At 37.7% G+C, this 22136-nt stretch overlaps 1 protein-coding gene across 7 annotated transcripts in view; it reads left to right on the top strand.

Annotated features, from left to right (window-relative positions):
- Positions 1-22136, top strand: part of ptprsa (protein tyrosine phosphatase receptor type Sa) — a 355150-nt gene that overhangs the window by 197134 nt on the left and 135880 nt on the right. For all 7 annotated transcript variants that reach the window (XM_058074048.1, XM_058074046.1, XM_058074043.1 and 4 more), the window contains one exon: positions 4729-4917. In XM_058074048.1, the coding sequence (XP_057930031.1) occupies positions 4729-4917 (189 nt within the window). The remainder of the gene's footprint in view (positions 1-4728; positions 4918-22136) is intronic.

Here is a 22136-nt window from a genome sequence, read left to right as displayed (position 1 = left end):
AGGTGATAAACAGGTTGTCTATGTCTTATATGTCGTATTTTGTCTTATTATGTCGACTATATTGGGTAATAGGAGTATAAAGATGAATGTGGGGGTGTCATTTCATATTTAGAGGGTTTTCATAATGTTTGAAATTGTATTTAGAAGGTGATGAATAGGTTGTCTATGTCTTATATGTCGTATTTTGTCTTATTACGTCAACTATATTGGGTAATGAACTTGGATTAGCAGCCATACCAGGAGATTGATGCAGAGGACTGACAGTTGTTGATAGTAGACCTCTATGCAAAAATGTAGATCGTTAATTTTAATTGTTCATGAAATGGAAAAAATTATTTGTGAAATTCAGGAAAATTTGTTTTTCTTTGGAAAACAAATAAATTTGCAAGTGATCCCAAACTTTTCAGCGGTAGTGTAAGTCACACTGGAGTATAAGCCGCCTTTTTTACGGGTAATTTATTTTACAAACTACTTGACCAAAACAGACATTATGTCATCTTACACTTTTTTGTACATTTTTTTTTTCATTTATAAGTCGCTTTGGAGTATAAGTCGCAGGAACAGCCAACCTATGAAAAAAAGTGCGACTTATAGTCCAGAAAATATGGTAGTTTTTTTTTTCATTTATAAGTCGCTCTGGAGTATAAGTCGCAGGAACAGCCAACCGATGAAAAAAAGTGTGACTTATAGTCCGGAAAATACGGTACCCGTTGCATAGTCAGTGTATAAACCCAACATATGGAGGCCCCATCATTGGCCTAATTGGTAAAAACTGTTCCTGGCAAAACAAACAGTGACTGCTCATTGATGAATAGTGCACTTTCATTGATTCTATTTGGCCTGTGAAGATCTGTCATTAAAAAAAATGCAATCATCCCATTATTATGGCGGAATGGGAGGATCGTTCGAGGATAGCATCAAGGCACGTCATCGGCTTGACTCTGAAGTAGCAATCCCTCGATGGGTGATCTGTTTATTTTTGCATAGCCTTCTTTATCGATGGAGCCTGTTAGCTTTAGGGGAAATATGCTATCTGACTATTCCTAAGGATGTATGTAAGTAACCAGTATACATGTCGTTTATTTTGCCGGTAATGCATCAGATGCGGGCAGCTGGTAACGATGGAATAATCTTCCGTTGCTTTTGAAAAACGTGTTTTGCTCACCTCGTTCTGTCCATACTGTAGCTGGCTCACTACGACTGATTCCCTCTGTCACTTGCCTAATTCCATTAGTGTCAAATCCACTCCTTGGGTGGATGTCTTAACGGCAGGCTGTCCCGACTCCGATTTACCATTTTCATACCGCCGAGGTTGGCTTAATGCGACTCGGATAGACCTCAAACGCATCCGATAGATCATTGACGACATGCAGAAGAGAGATTTGTGCAAACATATTGCACTCTCTTGTTCTGTAGTTTTTCCAAAGCCAGATGTACGTAGATTTGCAATTGCTTTTCGAGGCTTCAGGGTGACTCCATATAAAAAGATTATACAGAGGTGATCATTAATAATCGATGGCGGAGGATACAGCACTCCAGCCTAAAACGGTGTAAACGCCTGTACTTCTGCGAACCCGGCGGTGAAATATTCATCACGCTCTGCTGATGCCCACCTCATCGGACGTCATTCTTTTTTTTTTCCCCCTCAAATGTCTTATTTTTAAAAATTTTTGCAACGAGAAGTCATATAACATAAGTCATACATATAATAATTTTTTTTGTTAAATGCAGGAAAATGTGTTTTTCTTTGGAAAACAAAGAAATTTGCAAGTGATCCCAAACTTTTGAGCGGTAGTGTAAGTCACACTGGAGTATAAGTCGCATTTTTTGCGGGTAATTTATTTTCCAAACTACTTGACCAAAACAGACATTACATCATATATGAAGGCAAGTTCTAATATTAATAAAAGAATAGAGAACATACTGAATCGGTGTAAGATATGCTAACACAATGCTAATTCAGCTACACAAAAAATAAACATCAACAGAAAAAAGGTGTTTTTTTTCATTTATAAGTCGCTCTGGAGTATAAGTCGCAGGAACAGCCAACCTATGAAAAAAATTGAGACTTATAGTCTGGAAAATATGGTAGTTTTTTTTCATGTATAATTCGCTCTGGAGTATAAGTTGCAGGAACAGCCAACCTATGAAAAAAAATGAGACTTATAGTCTGGAAAATATGGTAGTTTTTTTTTCATTTATAATTCGCTCTGGAGTATAAGTTGCAGGAACAGCCAACCTATGAAAAAAAGTGCTATTTATAGTCCGGAAAATACGGTATATTCTTTAGATATGCTGCGGACCAATAAAATCACACGGCACATGCCGCACTTTGAACACCCCTGGTGTATGCTAGTATGTATTATATGGTGTACTATTTTTAACATTAATAGAGCGGAGCCAAGCGTCAGTCGCCACTGTGCAGTGGAAAAGTCTAATTTTACAGCTGTGATCTAACGTCCTGTCCTTAGTCCCCCCCCCCCCCCCCCCCATTTAGAGCTCCTTAGGTGTTAAACTACCATGATGTCTCCAGTGTGGACATGAAGTCACCGGCTCTTTAAATGAGCAGTGACCTATGTAATGCCACTGGCGAGCATCTTAGTCAGTCAGTCTCAGAGTTGCCATGTAGCCTCGAGCTTCTGATACATATTGCAGCTCTGGGCGCCCCCGCCCCCTTTGGGCTCTCATCGGCAAAGAATGAGTCACTGCTTTGGCTCCGGTTGCTGTAGAGGTCAGGCGTTTTGACCCCTTGGGACTAATTGTCTCAGCGTGACAGCAGAAGGAGGACAATGACCAAGGAGAACACTACACTCTCTCATCCCTTAATAGTGAAATAATTGCTCAATCATGCGAGATTATCAGCTGCGGGGGTACCGTAATCATTGTAAAAATAATCCCAGTGTCATTCCAGGGAATGTTTATAAGGCCGGGCTCTCGTCTGAACATGCAGTTGTCACCTTTTGTCACGGAATGAAAAACTGATTTTGATGTTAAAAGCTAGTGGTGACATCTCCTTTACTTCATAACTACTGCTAATCCTTCCTTTCTTTGGCAGGAGCCAATCTCGAGCTATCAGTACACTCACGGCCAGCTTGTCAACCCACTGGAATATAATAAAAATAAAAATAATGCTACACTCATCACACAGCAACTTAACACTCAAAATGTATACCTAAGAAATATACATACAGTAAACCTCGGATATATCGGATTCAATTGTTCCCACTGGTTTTGTCCGATATAAGCGAAATCCGTTATATGCGTATACCGGAAAATGTCCGTTTTACGCATATATGGGATTTATATCCGGTATATGCGTGAATCGGATTTTATCCGTTTTAAAAATGCACTTCCTTGACTATGTTTCCAATGTACCTGGACGCGCAGGCAACGCTGCAAACGCTGCAAATGACGTCGTATAGCGATAGCCTGTCACGATTCGGCGAATCGGAGCGCCACGATGCGGCCATCCGATATATGCCAGGGAAATTTCATGGAAATGCATTGGAACGGGACTGGAGATTTTGTCCGAAATAGGCGAAATCCGTTATAAAAAATCCGATATATGCAATGAATTTTTATTGGAAATGCATTACAGAAAAATCGGTTCTTTTTTTATCTGTCCGTTGTGAGCGAATTTCCGATATATCCGAGTCCGATATATCCGAGGTTTACTGTACATAGCTTCCTACATTTTTAAAAATGTTTTTTTTAAATTTTCTAAATATTTCAACTTTTTTTAAAATTTTCTTTTAGTAATACTATGATTTTATTCACATTGGATTGAGCATATTAGGAAAGCAGGAAGTGAACAAATGTAACAGTTACTGATTGTAAAAGTACCAGATGGAGGGGTAGGATTTAATAAGCTTTGCTTCTTCCTACTCCTTTTGGACATGTGGAACTGGGAACTGATTATGGGATGCACTCAATTGGAATCTGATGCATATTCAAATGAAATTAAACCATTACCATTACCATAGTATTATAGTACATGTAATGAGTATACAACCTGTGTTCGGGATCATTGTGCCTGTTGTGAGGTAATTCAAGCCTGCAATAAAGACCTGTTGTTCCGGCAATCACTTCTGTTCCTCACTGAATATTACAGTAACATCACTGACACCTTGCATTTGTATTGCAGTTCATTTGGCCATTTTTTATATTCTTAAAAATGTTCAACTCATTCCATACCATGTGCAAACACGTGTGAGATACAAAACGAGGTGATGATGCAAGTGTGCACTAATGGATGTCACTTTTAGAGCAGCTTTAAGCTATAAAAACAAACAGCCACTAGGTGACATAAGTGAATAAAATAAGACATGAATTTGAATGGAAATAATATGACGGCAAGGTGGTAGTGGTTGTGTAGCGTGCGTTTTTAGTCGGGAACTGTTATTGTCCTAAAACTTTGCAATGTTCTACAGCTGATAATAATAATAGGGAATCCTAAAGAACGGAAAAATATAGAAACAAACTTTTTTTTTTCTGTTGAAATACGAGAGTCTTGTCTTTGTTTTGGTAGGTTCCATGTTTATTTAGCCATAGAACACAATATAAATATGTCTTAAAAAGATCAGTCAAAATCATCTAAAAGCTATGAATGAGTTAATTTTGGAAAAAGTTGACTTAAATATGCATATTTTTAGGCAATGTTCGACTACAAAATACCATAATTCATTAATATATTTATGAAAAACTGTTTTTGTTTTTTTCATTTCACAGAGGACCTTCTCCCTCCTGGCTTTCCCATCATCGACATGGGCCCTCAGTTGAAAGTAGTGGAGCGGACTCGAACAGCAACAATGCTCTGTGCAGCCAGCGGCAACCCCGACCCAGAAATCACTTGGTATAAAGACTTCCTGCCCATTGACCCCAGTGCTAGTAATGGGCGAATCAAACAACTACGTTCAGGTAAGGAAAAAAAAAAAACACGCTTCTGCGATTAAACCCAATGCTAACACAACCCGTTTGACTTCCCGCAGTGGCGTTTTTCACGTATGATGTGTTTAAAAGAAAAAAGCATTAAAAAATGAATTAGTTCAAATGATTGACAGCGCCTCCAAAGTGCAGTCTTTCATAGTTAATGCAGACCACCTCCAGGTTGTGGTGGCACGACTCGGTGGTTGGATATGTTTGTGTCTTGTTTTCATTGATTCAAAGACCCACTGAAGCAAAGTCTAATTATATAGCTAATTAAGTGCGACACTGACGTGGCCCCGGGCAATAACGGGTAGATATTTTAGATCGATGATTTGTCACCATTGGAAAAATCCAATGATGTGATCTGTTACTGCAAATGTAAATCAGGTTTGGTTCTTCTAAATAGTCTTTTGAATGGAGTCCATGTACTATGTGTGGCTCTTGTTAGCTGGTCGATCTAGAGCACCCAAAATTTGATTTATTTTTCAATAAGTGTGAAAATTTGTGAAATTTTATTTTATTTTTTTAATGCTAACCAATGTGCCACTGTACTTAAGTAATTCCGGACCGACGATTTTTCATCGGATTGTGGTTTTTTTGCCAGTATGCACGTGAAATGGGTCGTGCAGTGTAGAGTGTGGTACGTCTGACTTTAGTTTTGAGGGACGAAAAGTTCCAAATTTTGTGTCAATTTCCGTTATTTTATTCCGTTATATTTTATGACATATTTAATTTTTTTGTTAAATTAAATGTCTGAGGTTATATAATGGTTTATATATCCAGCAACGGGGTGCAGACATACACGACCGCTCAAAAGTTTGGGATCACTTGCAAATTTCCTTATTTTCCAAAAAACAAATTTTTCCAACAAAACAAAAAAATTTCCAACAAAAATTTCCAACAAAACAAAAAAAAATTAAATGTCACCAACATTTGTATTCATTTCACAAACAATTAAAATGAATCAGATGATTTTCATAGAAGGATCTACATTTTTGGGGCCCTACTATCAACGACTGTCAGTCCTCTGCATCAATCTCCTGGTATGGCTGCTAATCCAAGTTCATCATTTTATAAGGCTAATAGATGATTAGAAAAGCCATCTAAAAATCTCAACTAAAACTAAAATCTCTTACCATGCTGTTAACTACTCCCTTCAGAGAGCAGCACAAACTGGGTCTAACAAGGACAGAAAAACGCTACACAACTGTGCAAGAAGAAACAAAGAAACAAACAATAATTTCCCATATGATCGGTGTCGGAATCGGTCAATTTCACTCATGGATGATTGGTATCAAAATCGGCAACATAAATCCCTCGTATTTACAAAGTCATAAACAGATTTTCCGTGCTCCAACTACAAAAATATTCCATGTATTGACTTGGAATCCTATATCGTGGAAATTAATTTATCGCTGGCAGGTCTGTAACCAATTAATTAAACCAGGGGTGACTGTAATCATGAAAGACAAAAAAAATCCTTAGCGATAGCACAAACTGGGTCTAACAAGGACAGAAAAACGATGCAGACAAATATGTGAGAGTGTGTAGTTTAAGACAAAGACGCCTCACATCTAAAAATCTCAACTCAAACTCTAAAAAAAAATCTCTTACCATGCTGTTAACTACTCCCTTCAGAGAGCAGCACAAACTGGGTCTAACAAGGACAGAAAAACGACGCACAAAAAGTGATCCCAAACTTTAGAGCGGTCGTGTATTTTGTGGGGTGAATTTCGAACGATCAATGCTTGGATTTGCATGTCAGTATGACTGTCTGTGTTGCCACTGTCTTATGTTCTAATCAAATCTTTCTATCACTGTTCTTTGTGATTCACTCTTCCTTCAATAGCATTTCTGTGTCTTGTCTAATTGAAGGATAGAACTGTTTTTTTTGTCTATATTTGTATGTGTCACGATGCACATTTCAGAGTATTCAACACATTCCATTCAAAGCCACAATATGCTGCTATAAAAGAACAGAGGTGCTAAAATACGACATAAACACACCAAAATAGATTAGTTACAAGTTTTGATTACCATTCTAAAATTCTAGTTAACTTTAATTTGCAGTTTGAACCTTTTAAATGGTAATGCATTGTGATAAAACGCTGACGGCAGGGCCACCCGGGATTGGGGTTTCAGCACTTAAAGTTCATTCTTAAATGGCAGTTCCTTGCAACCTCACCCTAAAATCAACTTTGTTGTTCTTCCTCTTTCCTCTATTTACTTTCATCTTGCTTTGTGATTTTCAGAAACCTTTGGTAAGTGTTCATCAGAGACAAGCAAGCCCACCCACTCTCCTTCAAGCAGATGGCATATTTAGACTCTTCTCCAAAATGCATGCATCCCCTGCTCCTCCCTCGGCACTTTTTTCCCTTTTTTTCCACCACTTGTTTCTTGTTTCTATGATCAACTTTTATCACCATCACCACCTTTTAAGCAATACCATTATTGGAGTCTCTTCAGCCTGTTAAATGTGATATACGTAGAGATATGTTTGATGGCTTTTTCATTTTCTGAAGAACTTTAGGTAGGTTCTTATGTTCCTTTAGCAGGATTAACTTTGAAAGCAGCTGTGGCAGATTTACTTTTGCTGACCGTAGGATCCAGATTTTAGACCTGGAGTGTCCAAAGTGCAAAGCAACAACAGCAAAATTGGAAGAATCAGCAGTATAAAGTCAAAATGTTACGGGAAAAAAATAATTTCAAGAGAATAACGTCTGAATATTATGAAGAAAAATGACAATCATAATTTTGAAATACTTTTATTTTTTATTTTTTTTATAATATTTTAAAATATTTTTAATTAATAAAATTAAATTAAATAATTACATAAAATTAAAATTTATATTTTTTAATAGATTTTTTTTTACTCATTCAATGCCATTTTTCCAAAACACATTTTAGACATTTTTGACTGATCTTAAACAATATTGTATTTAATGGCTATATAAACACAGAACCTACCAAAAGCAAGATTAAACTCTCATCTTTAATCAGAAAAAAAAAATGTGTTTCCACCTTTTTCCGTTCTTTAGTAATCAGCAGTAGAACATAAGTAAGTTTCAGGAAAACATCAGTTCCCAACTAAAGAAGCTTTTTTTTTCAAGCATAACTTATATTATATACAAATATATTTTTTTTGCTTTTATGGCAGCTGATATATCTAAAAAATATATACCAACATAAAAAATTGACAAAATAATAATTTAACAATTATGACGAATAATATTCTGGGAAACAACAAAACTAAAAAAATAGAAAATTTTTGACTGATCTTAAAGAATATTGTGTTTTATGGCTATATAAACACAGAACCTACCAAAAGCAAGATTAAACTCTCATCTTTAATCTGAAAAAAAAATGTGTTTCCACCTTTTTCCGATTTTTAGTAATCAGCAGTAGAACATAAGTAAGTTTCAGGGAAACATCAGTTCCCAACTAAAGAAGCTTTTTTTTTTCAAGCATAACTTATATTATATACATTTTTTTTTTTTGCTTTTATGACAGCTGATATATCTCAAAAACTATACCAAGATGAAAAATTGACCAAATAATAATTTAACAATTATGAGGAATAATATTCTGGGAAACAACAAAACTAAAAAAAATAGAATTTTTTTTACTGATCTTAAAAAAATATTGTGTTTTATGGCTATATAAACACAGAACCTACCAAAAGCAAGATTAAACTCTCATCTTTAATCAGAAAAAAATAATGTGTTTCCACCTTTTTCCGTTTTTTAGTAATCAGCAGTAGAACATAGGTAAGTTTCAGGAAAATATCAGTTCCCAACTAAAGAAGCTTTTTTTTTCCAAGCGTAGCTTATATTATATACAAATATATATATTGTTTGCTCTTATGGCAGCTGATATATCTCAAAAACTATACCAACATAAAAATTGACTAAATAATAATTTACCAATTATGAGAAATAATATTCTGGGAAACAACAAAACTAAAAAAATATAAATTTTTTGACTGATCTTAAAGAATATTGTGTTTTATGGCTATATAAACACAGAACCTACCAAAAGCAAGATTAAACTCTCATCTTTAATCAGAAAAAAAAATGTGTTTCCACCTTTTTCCGTTCTTTAGTAATCAGCAGTAGAACATAGGTAAGTTTCAGGAAAATATCAGTTCCCAACTAAAGAAGCTTTTTTTTCCAAGCATAACTTATATTATATACAAATAATTTTTTTTTTTTTGCTTTTATGGCAGCTGATATATCTCAAAAACTATACCAACATAAAAATTGACAAAATAATAATTTAACAATTATGACGAATAATATTCTGGGAAACAACAAAACTAAAAAAATAGAAAATTTAATTCAATAATTGGGGGAAAATTATGGGAAATACGGTAAAAAAAAAACTGCAAAAATGGGGGGTAAAGGACCAAAAATTGAAGTTTATCCTAATAATATGCTATTTCACCGCTAGCATAAAGCTGAGATGCAGTCTTTTCTTCTCAGCATATCCTTTCATTTTTTCAGTATGTGGCCCTCGGTGGCCCTTTCTTGCCCTCTGTCTCGCTTTTGCAAGACACAAGCTCTCGAGAACATAATAAGACTTTCTGAGAATACAAGGCAGATATATCTTCTTTTCATTTCTGGAGAACAATAACACTAACTTTTTTTTGTTATGCTTGCATTCCAAAAGTAGAACCTCAGTTTTCCAAACAAATTCCAAGAATGTGCAACAAATGCTGATAAGGCCTGAAAGAATCTTGAGTTGGTTCCAGTTGAAGGCCACTGCTACAGAATTGGCCAGCTCAGGTCTAAACTCTAAACTAGTCCTGGTAAAATATTTTCTCTGGAGAGTATTTTCATCTGCTGCCAAATTGGACAGCACCTCCACGGGATAGGATATCTTCAACGACACCCCTATTGCGTAATTTGCAAGCCAACGTCCTAAATTACGGTTACAATCGGCCACTCTGTTTCTTCTTTCAATAGCAAGTCCCTTATAAAAAGGTAACGTTAGCTTATATATGCTGCAGCCCTTTTTGTTCCTCACGAGCTTATTCAGTAGCCAGGAAGGATTTATGCTGATGAGAAAAAGGCCTGCACTCGCGCAGTAATCTCCGTAGGCTGCTGTCTTCCAATATCTCGCCACTTTGAGGAGCCATCTTGCGTCCACACATTAAGAGTGCCGTTGACGTGTTATTGGGCTTATTATTATAATGACATGTTAACCACACAAATCCAAGCTGTAATTTTAAAGTGACAGGTGGTACAAGTATTTTTTTTTTAAGATTCCGAAAAAAAAAAAAAAAAAAAAAAACAGTTTATTCGCTAATTACTGTGCTCTACTATTCATAGGATGTTATGTACAATGCATGTCAAAGTGGTTCTATTGGGGTTTATCTATTTGCTTGTTTGCTGCAGGCAAACCCCCGAGCCTCTGGGGGCAACTCCTCAATTTGTCATGGTAAAAAAAAAAAAAAAAAAATCTTGGGATGGGAAGAACGGGTGGGTGGGGGTGGATGCGGGTAGACAGGAAATGCGGTTGGCTCATAAAAAAATACTCAGCCTCCCGCTGCTGTTAAAGAATGGCAGCTCCTCACTCGGTGTGAGAAATACGACAAAACACTTCCAGCAAAAGCAACAACATCATCCTGCTAAGAAACTTTCAATACTGCACAACACTCAAAAGTTTGGGATCAAATTTCTTTGTTTTCCAAAGAAAAAACTAATTTCCTACATTTCACAAACATTTTTATCCATTTTATAAACAATGAAAATAAATGATATGATTTTCAAAGAAGGACGTATATTTTTGCATAGAGGCCTACTATCAACAACTGTCAGTCCTCTGCATCAATCTCCTGGTATGGCTGCTAATCCAAGTTGATCATTTTATAAGGCTAATAGATGATTAGAAAAGCCATCTAAAAAAATCTCAACTAAAACTAAAATCTCTTACCATGCTGTTAACTACTCCCTTCAGAGAGCAGCACAAACTGGGTCTAACAAGGACAGAAAAACGCTGCACAACTGTGCAAGAAGAAACAAAGAAACAAACGAGAATTATTCCATATGATCGGTGTCGGAATCAGTCAATTTCACTAAATTTCACAAAATCGGCAACATAAATCCCTCGTATTTACAAAGTCATAAACAGATTTTCCGTGCTCCAACTACAAAAATATTCCATTTATTGACTTGGGATCCTATATCGTGGAAATTAATTTATCGCTGGCAGGTCTGTAACCAATTAATTAAACCAAGGGTGACTGTAATCATGAAAGACAAAAAAAGTCCTTAGCAATAGCACAAACTGGGTCTAACAAGGACAGAAAAACGCTGCACAATTGTGCAAGAAGAAACAAAGAAACAAACAAGAATTATTCCATATGATCGGTGTCGGAATCGGTCAATTTCACTCATGGATGATTGGTATCAAAATGGGCAACATAAATCCCTCGTATTTACAAAGTCATAAACAGATTTTTCGTGCTCCAACTACAAAAATATTCCATTTATTGACTTGGAATCCTATATCGTGGAAATTAATTTATGGCTGGCAGGTCTGTAACCAATTAATTAAACCAGGGGTGACTGTAATCATGAAAGACAAAAAAAGTCCTTAGCAATAGCACAAACTGGGTCTAACAAGGACAGAAAAACGCTGCAGACAAATATGTGAGAGTGTGTAGTTTAAGACAGGTGGTCACCTGGCAGCTGCACTAAATAGTAGCGGTATATATATTAATATATATTAATATATAAGCTGGCTATTTACGGTTATTTATAATTTTCCTTGAATTATTTGTCTAATTTTATCTGTAAAAGTGTTATACTATCAGCTTTGTGTTCCCGTGTCCCTTTTTTCGGGAGCACTTTAAACATCAGACCACATCAAACCATGAAATTTTATTTTCCAGTTTTATTTTGTTTTATTTTTTTACTAAATAAGACATCCGACTTGGAAGTCATGTTGCCAGTTTGTATGTTAAAAGTTACTTCAAAAGTTACTTAGAAAATACTTAGAAAGCAACTGGCGGGCCGGATTCAAACGCTCGGTGTGCCGCATGTGGCCCCCGTGCCGTAGTTTGCCCACCCCTGCTGTACAATGAGGACCAATGGCAGAACATCGTGAATAACTGGACATTCTGCGAACTCGGAATCATCGCGTAGAAATGATTACAATTTTTACGTTGTTGTGTTCAAGGACCACTGAACAAAGTGCCAAATTTCAGCACTGGGCACGGTCCGGTTACCAGTCCGTCATACCGTTCCTACGATTTGAGAGAAAGTGAATGTCACGTGGAAATACTTTGTCACATGTTGTGTTATAACTCAGTCAGAACTGGGTTCGGAAAGCTCGGAAAATTCGGAACGGCTAACTAAAAAATTAGTTCCGACAAAACTAACTCTCTGATGTTCCAGACCATGCTGGGTCCCCCAAGGAGTTCTTCCAGCGGTATGGAGGGGGGCTTGACATTTTTTCCCGTTGTTGCTTTTCCAGCTTCCTGTTTTAAAAGTAAATTCAGTCCAGTTAATCGCTCTGAAATATTCAACATCATCCATATTTGTGACTGTCTGAGTTTCCCAGACCATCCGATTGGATAAGCGGGTCAACTCCATGCCCTCTGGATGGCGGCCAGACTTCCAGACTCGTACCAATCAAACAATCTGTCTACCTCGCAAACAGATGGACAACATCTTATTCCGGATTGCTTTTGGACTCCGGCTTTGAATAATATTTCTAATATATTAAGAGGGCTGTTTAGTCCAACATCTGGGTGGTCAGTGAAGTAAATAGTGCCACAGCTGATATATATATCAGTCGCCTTTTGAGGTGTATTTAGGTCATTGGCATAGTGTAAGCTGATCAAATCCCGGCGGAGCGAAGCTTAGAAAGGGGGAGGCTTATACCCGTTCGCTTGCATGGCGATCACTCAGGTGGTCTGGTCTTTAGTTTGGCTTTGTTTTATTCCGATATGCTGCTTTTTATTAAAAGTCAAAATAAATGCCATTGATCGATAATTATCCCTTTTTATTATTATTATTATTATTTTTTTTTTACTTAATCCTTTATTTTCCCTTTTCTATTGCTTTTCCCTTTTGTCGATACGTTTTAATAAGGCTCATATTTGATGGACTCCCCTTCTACAAACCTGCTTTATTAACCATAACCTGACACTAACCGTGCCCTTCACCCTAACCCGACCTTGAACTAATAACCCCTTAACTCCTGACTAAAATGTCATGTTTGCTAAAGCACATTAGCCTCTAATAAACGGCTAACACCATAACAATGTAATCTCCCTGAGGCGCTATTGTCCTTTGTCTTGTGATTAAACTAACAGGTCGTTGAAATTATTAAAATGTCGCTTTCTTTGTTTTGCCTGGTTTTGCAATTACGTAAAAATATGGTTGATTAATTTTAAAAAAATTATTAATCCCAATATATCAGTATCTAGGGCTGCAACTAATATTTTTAGTCGATTAATCTGAAGCGTGTTGTTTTGATTAACCGAGTAATGGCTTACAACCTGAATGGACCAACTCAAAATACGAAGCAAACAGGTCTGCTTTTGTGGACAACTCGGGAAATAAAGTAATATTCACGTGTGTTAGGAATGGAATATGTTCCGCCAGCGTCGGACGGAGATTAAAATAGTGACATACCTATAAAGTTTTTTGCAGGATAGCTATGAGAACAGAGTTTTTATCGACCAAGATGTCCTCATGCGACATGTTTGTCGTCAGTATGTCTTGTTCAGAGGGAACATATTCCATTCCCAACAGTCCCTCGGTACCAGAGGCTGAACTCCAAGGATATTTATTTTTTTTTTATTAAAAAAAACACTCAAACACCACAATAGTTTTGGATTAATTGGATTAATCTTTGAGTTAATTAATCACCGATTAATTGTTGCAGCTCTATAAGTACCATACACAGTTTTTTTTTTATATTGTGTATGTTATGTAGATCGGCACAGGTACACCTACCTAAAAGTACTGTAATAAAAAATACATAAATGGGAACAAAAATACTTTTCAGCACCGCAAACCAGGCAGAACTTTAACTCAATAATTGCCTCACACTTGCTGGTATCACATACAACTTTACCGAAGAGCTCTTCTCACCTGGTACTGTAAAAGAATCCATATGGAAAATGGAAAATGGTAAAAATAAAAAATACATGTAGTAAAAACTATATTACAAAACAAGTTTGACAACAATTTAGCTAAGGGCACAAGAACAGTTTAATGCAGTGCATGCCAGCAAGAGGTTTGAGTTAATCTCGCCCCCCCCCCCCACACTACAAATCACGGCTCTGCCTGCAAGGGATGCATTTTACATCTTAGCAACAACTCACAGCTACAGTTTAAAAAAAAACAAAAAAAACACCAGCGAATGAATAGATAAGCCGGCTATTTTATTATCCCTAATGGGATATTTGGCCCGCAGTCAAGCTTGTAACACAGTAGACTTACAATAAACAAAAAATAGGCAAGTACACAATGGGGGGGGGGGGGGGGGGGTGCAGAAGACAAAACGACTAAGCAGTAAGGGTGGGACTCGAGATAAAGCGTCTATCTCTCTAACACTTAAGGAGGTTTACGACTTTTAGAATTAATAAGAACTTCAAGGTATTTGATTTAGCATGCGGTCGCCGGAAGGTACGGCTTGAACTACGCGTCAGTGCGGACTCTATTAATCGTCTCAGCGGGTTTGTTATGTAGATACCCGGGTATGGTACGGAGACGCCATTCGCTGCTTTATACTGACCTCTTCATGTAGTAGGTCACTTGGTGAAAAGGCTTATGTCACCGGAGCAGACAATGTCGCCGTAAGGTCATGCTCTTTATCGCCGCCCATGATTGCAGTCAGTACTAAATATACTCCAAGACCTGAAAGGGGAACTGCGGTTTATTCTGGAATTGTGCCCATCATTCACAATCCTTATATGAAACATGAACACATATTTATTTCCTTATTCTTTGCATTATAACACCAGAAATCGAGTTAATATAAGCTGGCTAACAATGAATGTCATTGGGATACACCTATTTCGACTATGAAGCCCTCTAAAAAAACATTAACGGTGTTTTTTGTTTGATCGAAGAATAGAAAAACTACTACATTTGCGTATTTTGATGATTTAAAAAATTATCGAAAATTCTTCCCGAGGCGCATTGATTTCAAATCGTGCATTTAGCTTACGCTACGTTTATTTTACATTTTGCCCATCATTCACAATCCTCATACAAAACATGAACACATATTTATTTCCCTTTTCTGCGCATTATAACGCCAGAAATCGAGTTAATACGAGCTAGCTAACAATAAATGTCATTGGGATACACCTATTTCGACTATCAAGCCCTCTAAAAAAAACATTCACAGTGTTTTTTGTTTGATCGAAGAATAGAAGAACTACTACATTACCGTATTTTGATGATTTAAAAAATTACTGAAATTATTCCCGAGGCGCATTGATTTCACATCATGCATTTAGCTTATGCTACGTTTATTTTAGAATTTCACCCATCATTCACAATCCTTATATGAAACATGAACACATATTTATTTCCTTATTCTTTGCATTATAACACCAGAAATTGAGTTAATATGAGCTAGCTAACAATGCATGTCATTGGGATACACCTATTTCGACTATGAAGCCTTCTAAAAAAAACATTAACAGTGTTTTTTGTTTGATAGAAAAATAGAAGAACTACTACATTACCGTATTTTGATGATTTAAAAAAATTATCGAAAATTCTTCCTGAGGCGCATTGATTTCACATCGTGCATTTAGCTTACGCTACGTTTATTTTACATTTTGCCCATCATTCACAATCCTTATATGAAACATGAACACATATTTATTTCATTATTCTGTGCATTATAACGCCAGAAATCGAGTTAATATAAGGTAGCTAACAATGAATGTCATTGGGATACATCTATTTCGACTATGAAGCCCTCTAAAAAAAATACATTAACGGTGTTTTATCGTTTGATAGAAGAATAGAAGAACTAATTTTGATGATTTTAAAAATTTTAAAAAGAGTCTTTGTAGCAAAATTGAGAGCTGGGTTGTGAATTATAGGCAAAGTTCCAAAAATGGTGCAGTTCCCCTTTAAGCCCTGAAGATCATACATTGAGTTTTTGCTCCAGGTCATACGGCTTACAAAAAAAACATGCTAGGAAGTCGAGGTACCACCATCATGACCCCGCCCCCCTTTTTGTGATACCAGCAACGGGATGCAATTTTACTCCCCTATAAAAAGCCCCCACATCCTAAAGCCTTAAATCCAGTTCTAGACATCCACTCCCTAAAGTCCCTAAATAGCTCTAACTACCACTAACCTTTAACTAAACCTATGTTGTGTCTTCGTTTTTGTGTCTCCTCCAGAGGGTACCCCGATCCGAGGTAAGATGCTAATCATCAGAATGTAAAAAAAAACAAAAAAAACAACTAAACTACCCAAACTACATAACGAGACCTAACCACTCATAACACCATCCTACTGACTAAATAGGGTGATTGTCTAAGGAAAAAAAAACTACATTATCATCACTTTGTCATGTGTTTGTATTTTGTGTGTTCTGTGTTTTATATTCCCGTGTCCTGTGTCGTCACTAACGTTCTTCCATCTTTGTGGCATTTGTGTGTTTGTTCCTATAATACACTTTCCATAGTGTCAATGTGACGCATCACTCGTTTCTTGAAGAACTGGAAGGTGTGGGTGATGGTTAGTTTGAGGGACTGGGTTAGTGATGGACGAATGAAGCGACTGAAGACTAGTATAAGCTGGCAAGCTATGTGACCCCCCCTTTTTTTTATCCTTCTGGTCTCCACTACAGTTCAGAGACACTCCTGTAATGTTAATAAGCAAGAAGTTTTACAGAAATTTGCATTTATTCCCTCCTGGGTGTGACAGAGCTTCTTACAAAGATGGACCTTGCAAAGCTCGTTGGGGCTACGATTGCGTTGTTTTTTTTTTTGTTTGTTTTTTGTTTTGTTTTGTTTTTTTCTCATGTGAGGTAGATACCAAAGCAGAAAATAGTATGATTCAGTGTTTATTCTGAAGTTATGAAGTTTCATTAATCAGCAGGTAAGTGTGCCTTGGGATTTTTATGCAAGGGTCTAAAAATGCTGCAACAAGTGACGACAGAAATGTGAGTTTTGTATGTTCTGAACCTTCATTCTATGACATCTTTAACTCGAGGAGATATAAATAAGCCCAGGGAAGTTTCCAACAGCTTCCTTTAAGAAGGTTTCATTAATCAAATTGTCACAAACAGCTAGTGTGACTTATAGACTCGTTAAATATCGATATCCGGACTGAAAATCAAACTATGGAATGGATTGAGTAAGGAAATCAAACAATGCAAACAACGATGAGCCAATTCAAGAAACAATACAAGCAGTTGATGTTTGCTAAATCCAAGGATGAAGAGTCTTGAACCAGTCATGATGTGCTATATATATCACTATATTGACACTTACTATGGTACCCATTATGGCATTGGATGCTCATATCACCGAGTACTTTGGTACGTGACATAAAATGTAAAAAAATAAATAAAATAAAAAAAATAAAAATGTATTCAAAAAAAAATATTACGAAAGCAGGAAGTGAACAAATGTAACAGTTAATAATTTAATTTAATAAGCTTTGCTTCTTCCTACTCCTTTTGGACATGTGGAACTGGGAACTGATTTGACAAAAATAAAAAAAATTATTAAAAAAATAAAAACCTTAAACTATATTTGGAAAGCAGGAAGTGAACAAATGTAACAGTTACTGATTGTAAAAAGTACCAGATGGAGGGGTAGGATTTAATAAGCTTTGCTTCTTCCTACTCCTTTTGGACATGTGGAACTGGGAACTGATTTCATTCATTCATTCATTTTCTACCACTTTTCCTAACAAGGAAAATTAAAAAAAAATAAAAATTATTAAACAAACAAAAAAAAACCTTGAACTATATTAGGAAAGCAGGAAGTGAACAAATGTAACAGTTACTGATTGTAAAAGTACCAGATGGAGGGGTAGGATTTAATAAGCTTTGCTTCTTCCTACTCCTTTTGGACATGTGGAACTGGGAACTGATTATGGGATGCACTCAATTGGAATCTGATGCATGTTCAAATGAAATAAAACCATTACCAATCGGGAAAAAAATAAATAAATAAATAAATAAAAACTTTCCAACCAATATGTGTTGTGACACATATTTACGGATTTAGGATGTTTATTTGTTGTTTAAAATTCCAATGAAAAAACATCAGAATATTATATTTTCATTTCACCAATACTAAACTACCGTGCTGAACCTGAGGTAAGCGTTTGGGGTCAAACGGAAATAGTTGCAATCCTACCTGTGTCATGACTGATTTCACGGGTGTTACAACGCCATCACATGAGGTCTCTCCCTGGTTGGGCCACAATGCAATGACCTTGGGGCGGTGGCAGAGCGTGGCAAACCCGATACAGACGATACAGAGAACTGAAGCTTGTGACACCATGCGGTTACATGGGTGTCTTCTCTGCAGTGGCCGGACAGAAAGATTGATATTTAGGATCTTTATCCCATCATGGCGAAGAGAGAGCTCAGCCGGAAAGTCATGAGCTTTGGGTCTTGACTCAAGAGATAGGGTGAGGAGCTTTGTCGTTCGGGAGAAGCTCAGAGTAAAGCCAGATGAGGTGGCTTGGGTATTTAGTTTGTACGCCTCCTGGGCACCTCCCTGGTGAGGTGTTCTGGGAATGCCCAGCCCGAAGTAGGCCCTGGAGCAGACCTAGGATGCACTGGAGGGATTATGGCCTGGGAAAGCCTTGATGTACTCCCTGGTGGAACTGGAAGAGTTGGCTAGAGATCGGAAAGTCTGGACGTTTTTTTCCAGAGACTGCTAGTGAACGGCTGCACATCGAACGAGTGGTTAGCACGTTTTGAGTACTTTGAACGACCAGACCAAGACGTAGTCATCATTTTGCCCTAAGTCAGCTGGGATCAGCTCCATCATCAATCCGTCATCAAGGGTTTTGAGTACCTTGAAAGTCTAAAACTTGCTGTGCAAGTTCAGTTCAGGTTCAATTGACTGGCGACCAGACCAAGACATAGTCGTCTTTTTGCCCTAAGTCAGCTGGGATCGGCTCCATCATCAATCAATCAATCATCATCCATCCGTCATCAAGGGTTTTGAGTTCCTTGAAAGTCGAAAACTTGCTGTGCAAGTTCAGTTCAAGTTCAATTGACCGGCGACCAGACCAATATATAGTCGTCCTTTTGCCCTAAGTCAGCTGGGATCGGCTCCATCATCAATCAATCAATCCGTTATCAAGGTTTTTGAGTACCTTGAAAGTCGAAAACTTGCTGTACAAGTTCAGTTCAAGTTCGATTGACTGACGACCAGACCAAGACGTAGTCATCCTTTTGCCCTTACTCAACTGGGATTGGCTCCATCCGTGATCGTGACAGAATAAGCGGTACAGGAAGTACATTGATAAGATATTCCATCTCTCCTGAAACCTATTAAATTTTTATTTTTTTCCCAAAAATGTGTATGGAAAAATGTGAATTAAAATGCAAACGGTTAGTTTCTAGTAAATAATACTTTCCTCAGGTCATCTCTGTTTAAAATTACTTTATTGGATACATTTTCATCAAGTGTCTTCTTGGCTACAACTACTTTTCAATCAAATACGGGTTGCGATCCAGCGAGCAGCGTTTGCGTGAGAAGGTAGAGTGGAATTGAACGCAATCTAAGCCTCTTGCAGGCCTGGCTTGGCCTTAAAGCAAGAACGAGGGAATGAGACCGCGCCAGTTATTTTGTTGATAGCCTACAGAAATCAATCAAGGCTTGCTGGAGCACGCTAATTGAATTACACAAGTGGGTCTGGCACGGGGAGGGGGGACGGGGGTCCACTTGGCAAAGCCGCTGCAAATCAGTGACGGGGTGGGAAGACCACAACTTGGGGCGTTTTTACACAATTAATCACTCATGCCTGAATCCGTTATTTTTTTTCTGTCATTTCTAGTTTTGCACCCAAATCTTAATATCTGGGTTAGGACTCGGACTCGGACTCGGACAAATTATAGTGCAGTGTAATGATCGGACATTTTTTGCCAGTGTATGTTTTGGTGTTCCTCAAATTGCTGTTTATGTTTTTCTGCAGGTCGACTTACTTTAGGAACCTATATGACCGTTTGTTACCGAGGTTTTATGTTAACCTGGTCTACCTACACCATTCCGCAAGTCTACCAAATTTTACCACCGATACGACCAAACCAATAAAAAGCTACTAAAAAGTATGACGGATCAATCTGGATATTTAGGACCCCTAACAAAGGAAATGCAATAAAGTCTATGGTACTAAATTTTAATGAATTGTAACGCTTGGTGGAGCAACAACGCTATCTTCATTCATTCATTCATTTTCTACCGCTTTTCCTCACGAGGGTCGCGGGGGTGCTGGAGCCTATCCCAGCTGTCTTCGGGCGAGAGGCGGGGTACACCCTGGACTGGTCGCCAGCCAATCACAGGACACATATAGACAAACAACCATTCACACTCACATTCATACCTATGGACAACTATGAAGTGGCTAATTAACCTAGCATGTTTTTGGAATGTGGGAGGAAACCGGAGTACCCGGAGAAAACCCACGCATGCACGGGGAGAACATGCAAACTCCACACAGAGATAGCCGAGGATGGAATTGAACTCGGGTCTCCTAGCTGTGAAGCCTGTGTGCTAACCACCCGGCCGCTGTGCAGCCCTGGTTCAGTATATTTTTCATCAAAAATAGTAGTCATGCCAAAATGTTGTGTTGCTGCTGGATGTTCACAGTCACATCCGAGTGATACTGTCGTGGGGGTGCTGGAGCCTATCCCAGCTGTCTTCGGGCGAGAGGCGGGGTACACCCTGGACTGGTGGCCAGCCAATCACAGGGCACATATAGACAAACAACCATTCACACTCACATTCATACCTATGGACAATTTGGAGTCGCCAGTTAGCATGTTTAGCATGTTAGCAAACTAGCATGTTTTTGGAATGTGGGAGGAAACCGGAGTACCGGGAAAAAAAAAAAACCCACACACACGGGTAGAACATGCAAACTCCACACAGAGATGCCCGAGAGTGGAATTGAACCTTGGTCTCCTAGCTGTGAGCCCTGCGTGCTAACCACTTTTTCCACCGTGCAGCCATGTGAGTTCATATTATGTCTAATATCTCTTATGTTCTCTTATTATACAAACTATATTGGGTAATACAAGCGGAAAGGTGACTATAGGGGTGTTATTTCATGTCCGGAGGGCTCTAATGTTAAAAATGTGTATCGTTAAAATTTGTAAATAATGTGGAAAATAAACAGGTTTTATGCACTGTAACTACATAAATGTTCTATTTATAAGTAAATAATACTACTTTGATGTACATATGTTTGCAATACATATGTAGTAGTACAGGGCTTAGTATGTAGTATAGTTGATATCCTAACAAGAGCATGTAATCCAAATGCCAGTTAGAATGCCAATTTAATATAAAATCCATTCCATGTTTTTGGAACGTGGGAGGAAACCCACGCATGCACGGGAAGAACATGCAAACCCCACACACACAGGAATCGAACTCGGGTCTTTTAGCTGTGTGGCATGCGTGCTAACCGCTCAGGTTCCAAAATCATCCAAAGAAATAGTATATGCGGAGACGTCGGAACGGGGGCAGACATGACACCAGGCCTCATGCAGTATTCACTTCAGAAGCAGAGAATGGAACCATCAACTGCTGTTGGTGGCCCAGAAAGCCTTTTATCAGCAAAGAGAACAGCCTGGGTGCATGTTTTAATGTGCTTGGGAAGGCTAATTTTCAGCAATTATTTCAGTGCTGCATTTCCTCTTTTTCCAAAAAAAAAAAAAAAAAAAAAAAAAAAAAAAAAACGACACTCCCGCTCTGGCTAGCCTGAGGCCGGCTGAGTCGGCAGAGTGCAAGTCTGGGAAATAAATAATGAGCCCACTTTGTTTAAAAAGGTACATTGGAATAGTAGTATACAGAGCACAATGTATGTGATGCTGAAGTTGAGGTATAGATCGTACATATAGTCAAAATCAGGGGTCGGCAACCCGTCGATCGCTATTGACCGATCAATCTTTGAGAATTTGTCAGTCAATCTCGAAAACATTTAAAAAAAAATCCCAGCTAGCACCACACGATCGCTTTCTATAAT

Source organism: Doryrhamphus excisus, chromosome 5 (assembly GCF_030265055.1).
Source record: "Doryrhamphus excisus isolate RoL2022-K1 chromosome 5, RoL_Dexc_1.0, whole genome shotgun sequence".
NCBI classification, from domain to species: domain Eukaryota; kingdom Metazoa; phylum Chordata; class Actinopteri; order Syngnathiformes; family Syngnathidae; genus Doryrhamphus; species Doryrhamphus excisus.
The sequence above is the reverse complement of the archived record's forward strand: the minus strand, read 5'-3'. Positions and strand labels throughout refer to the sequence as shown.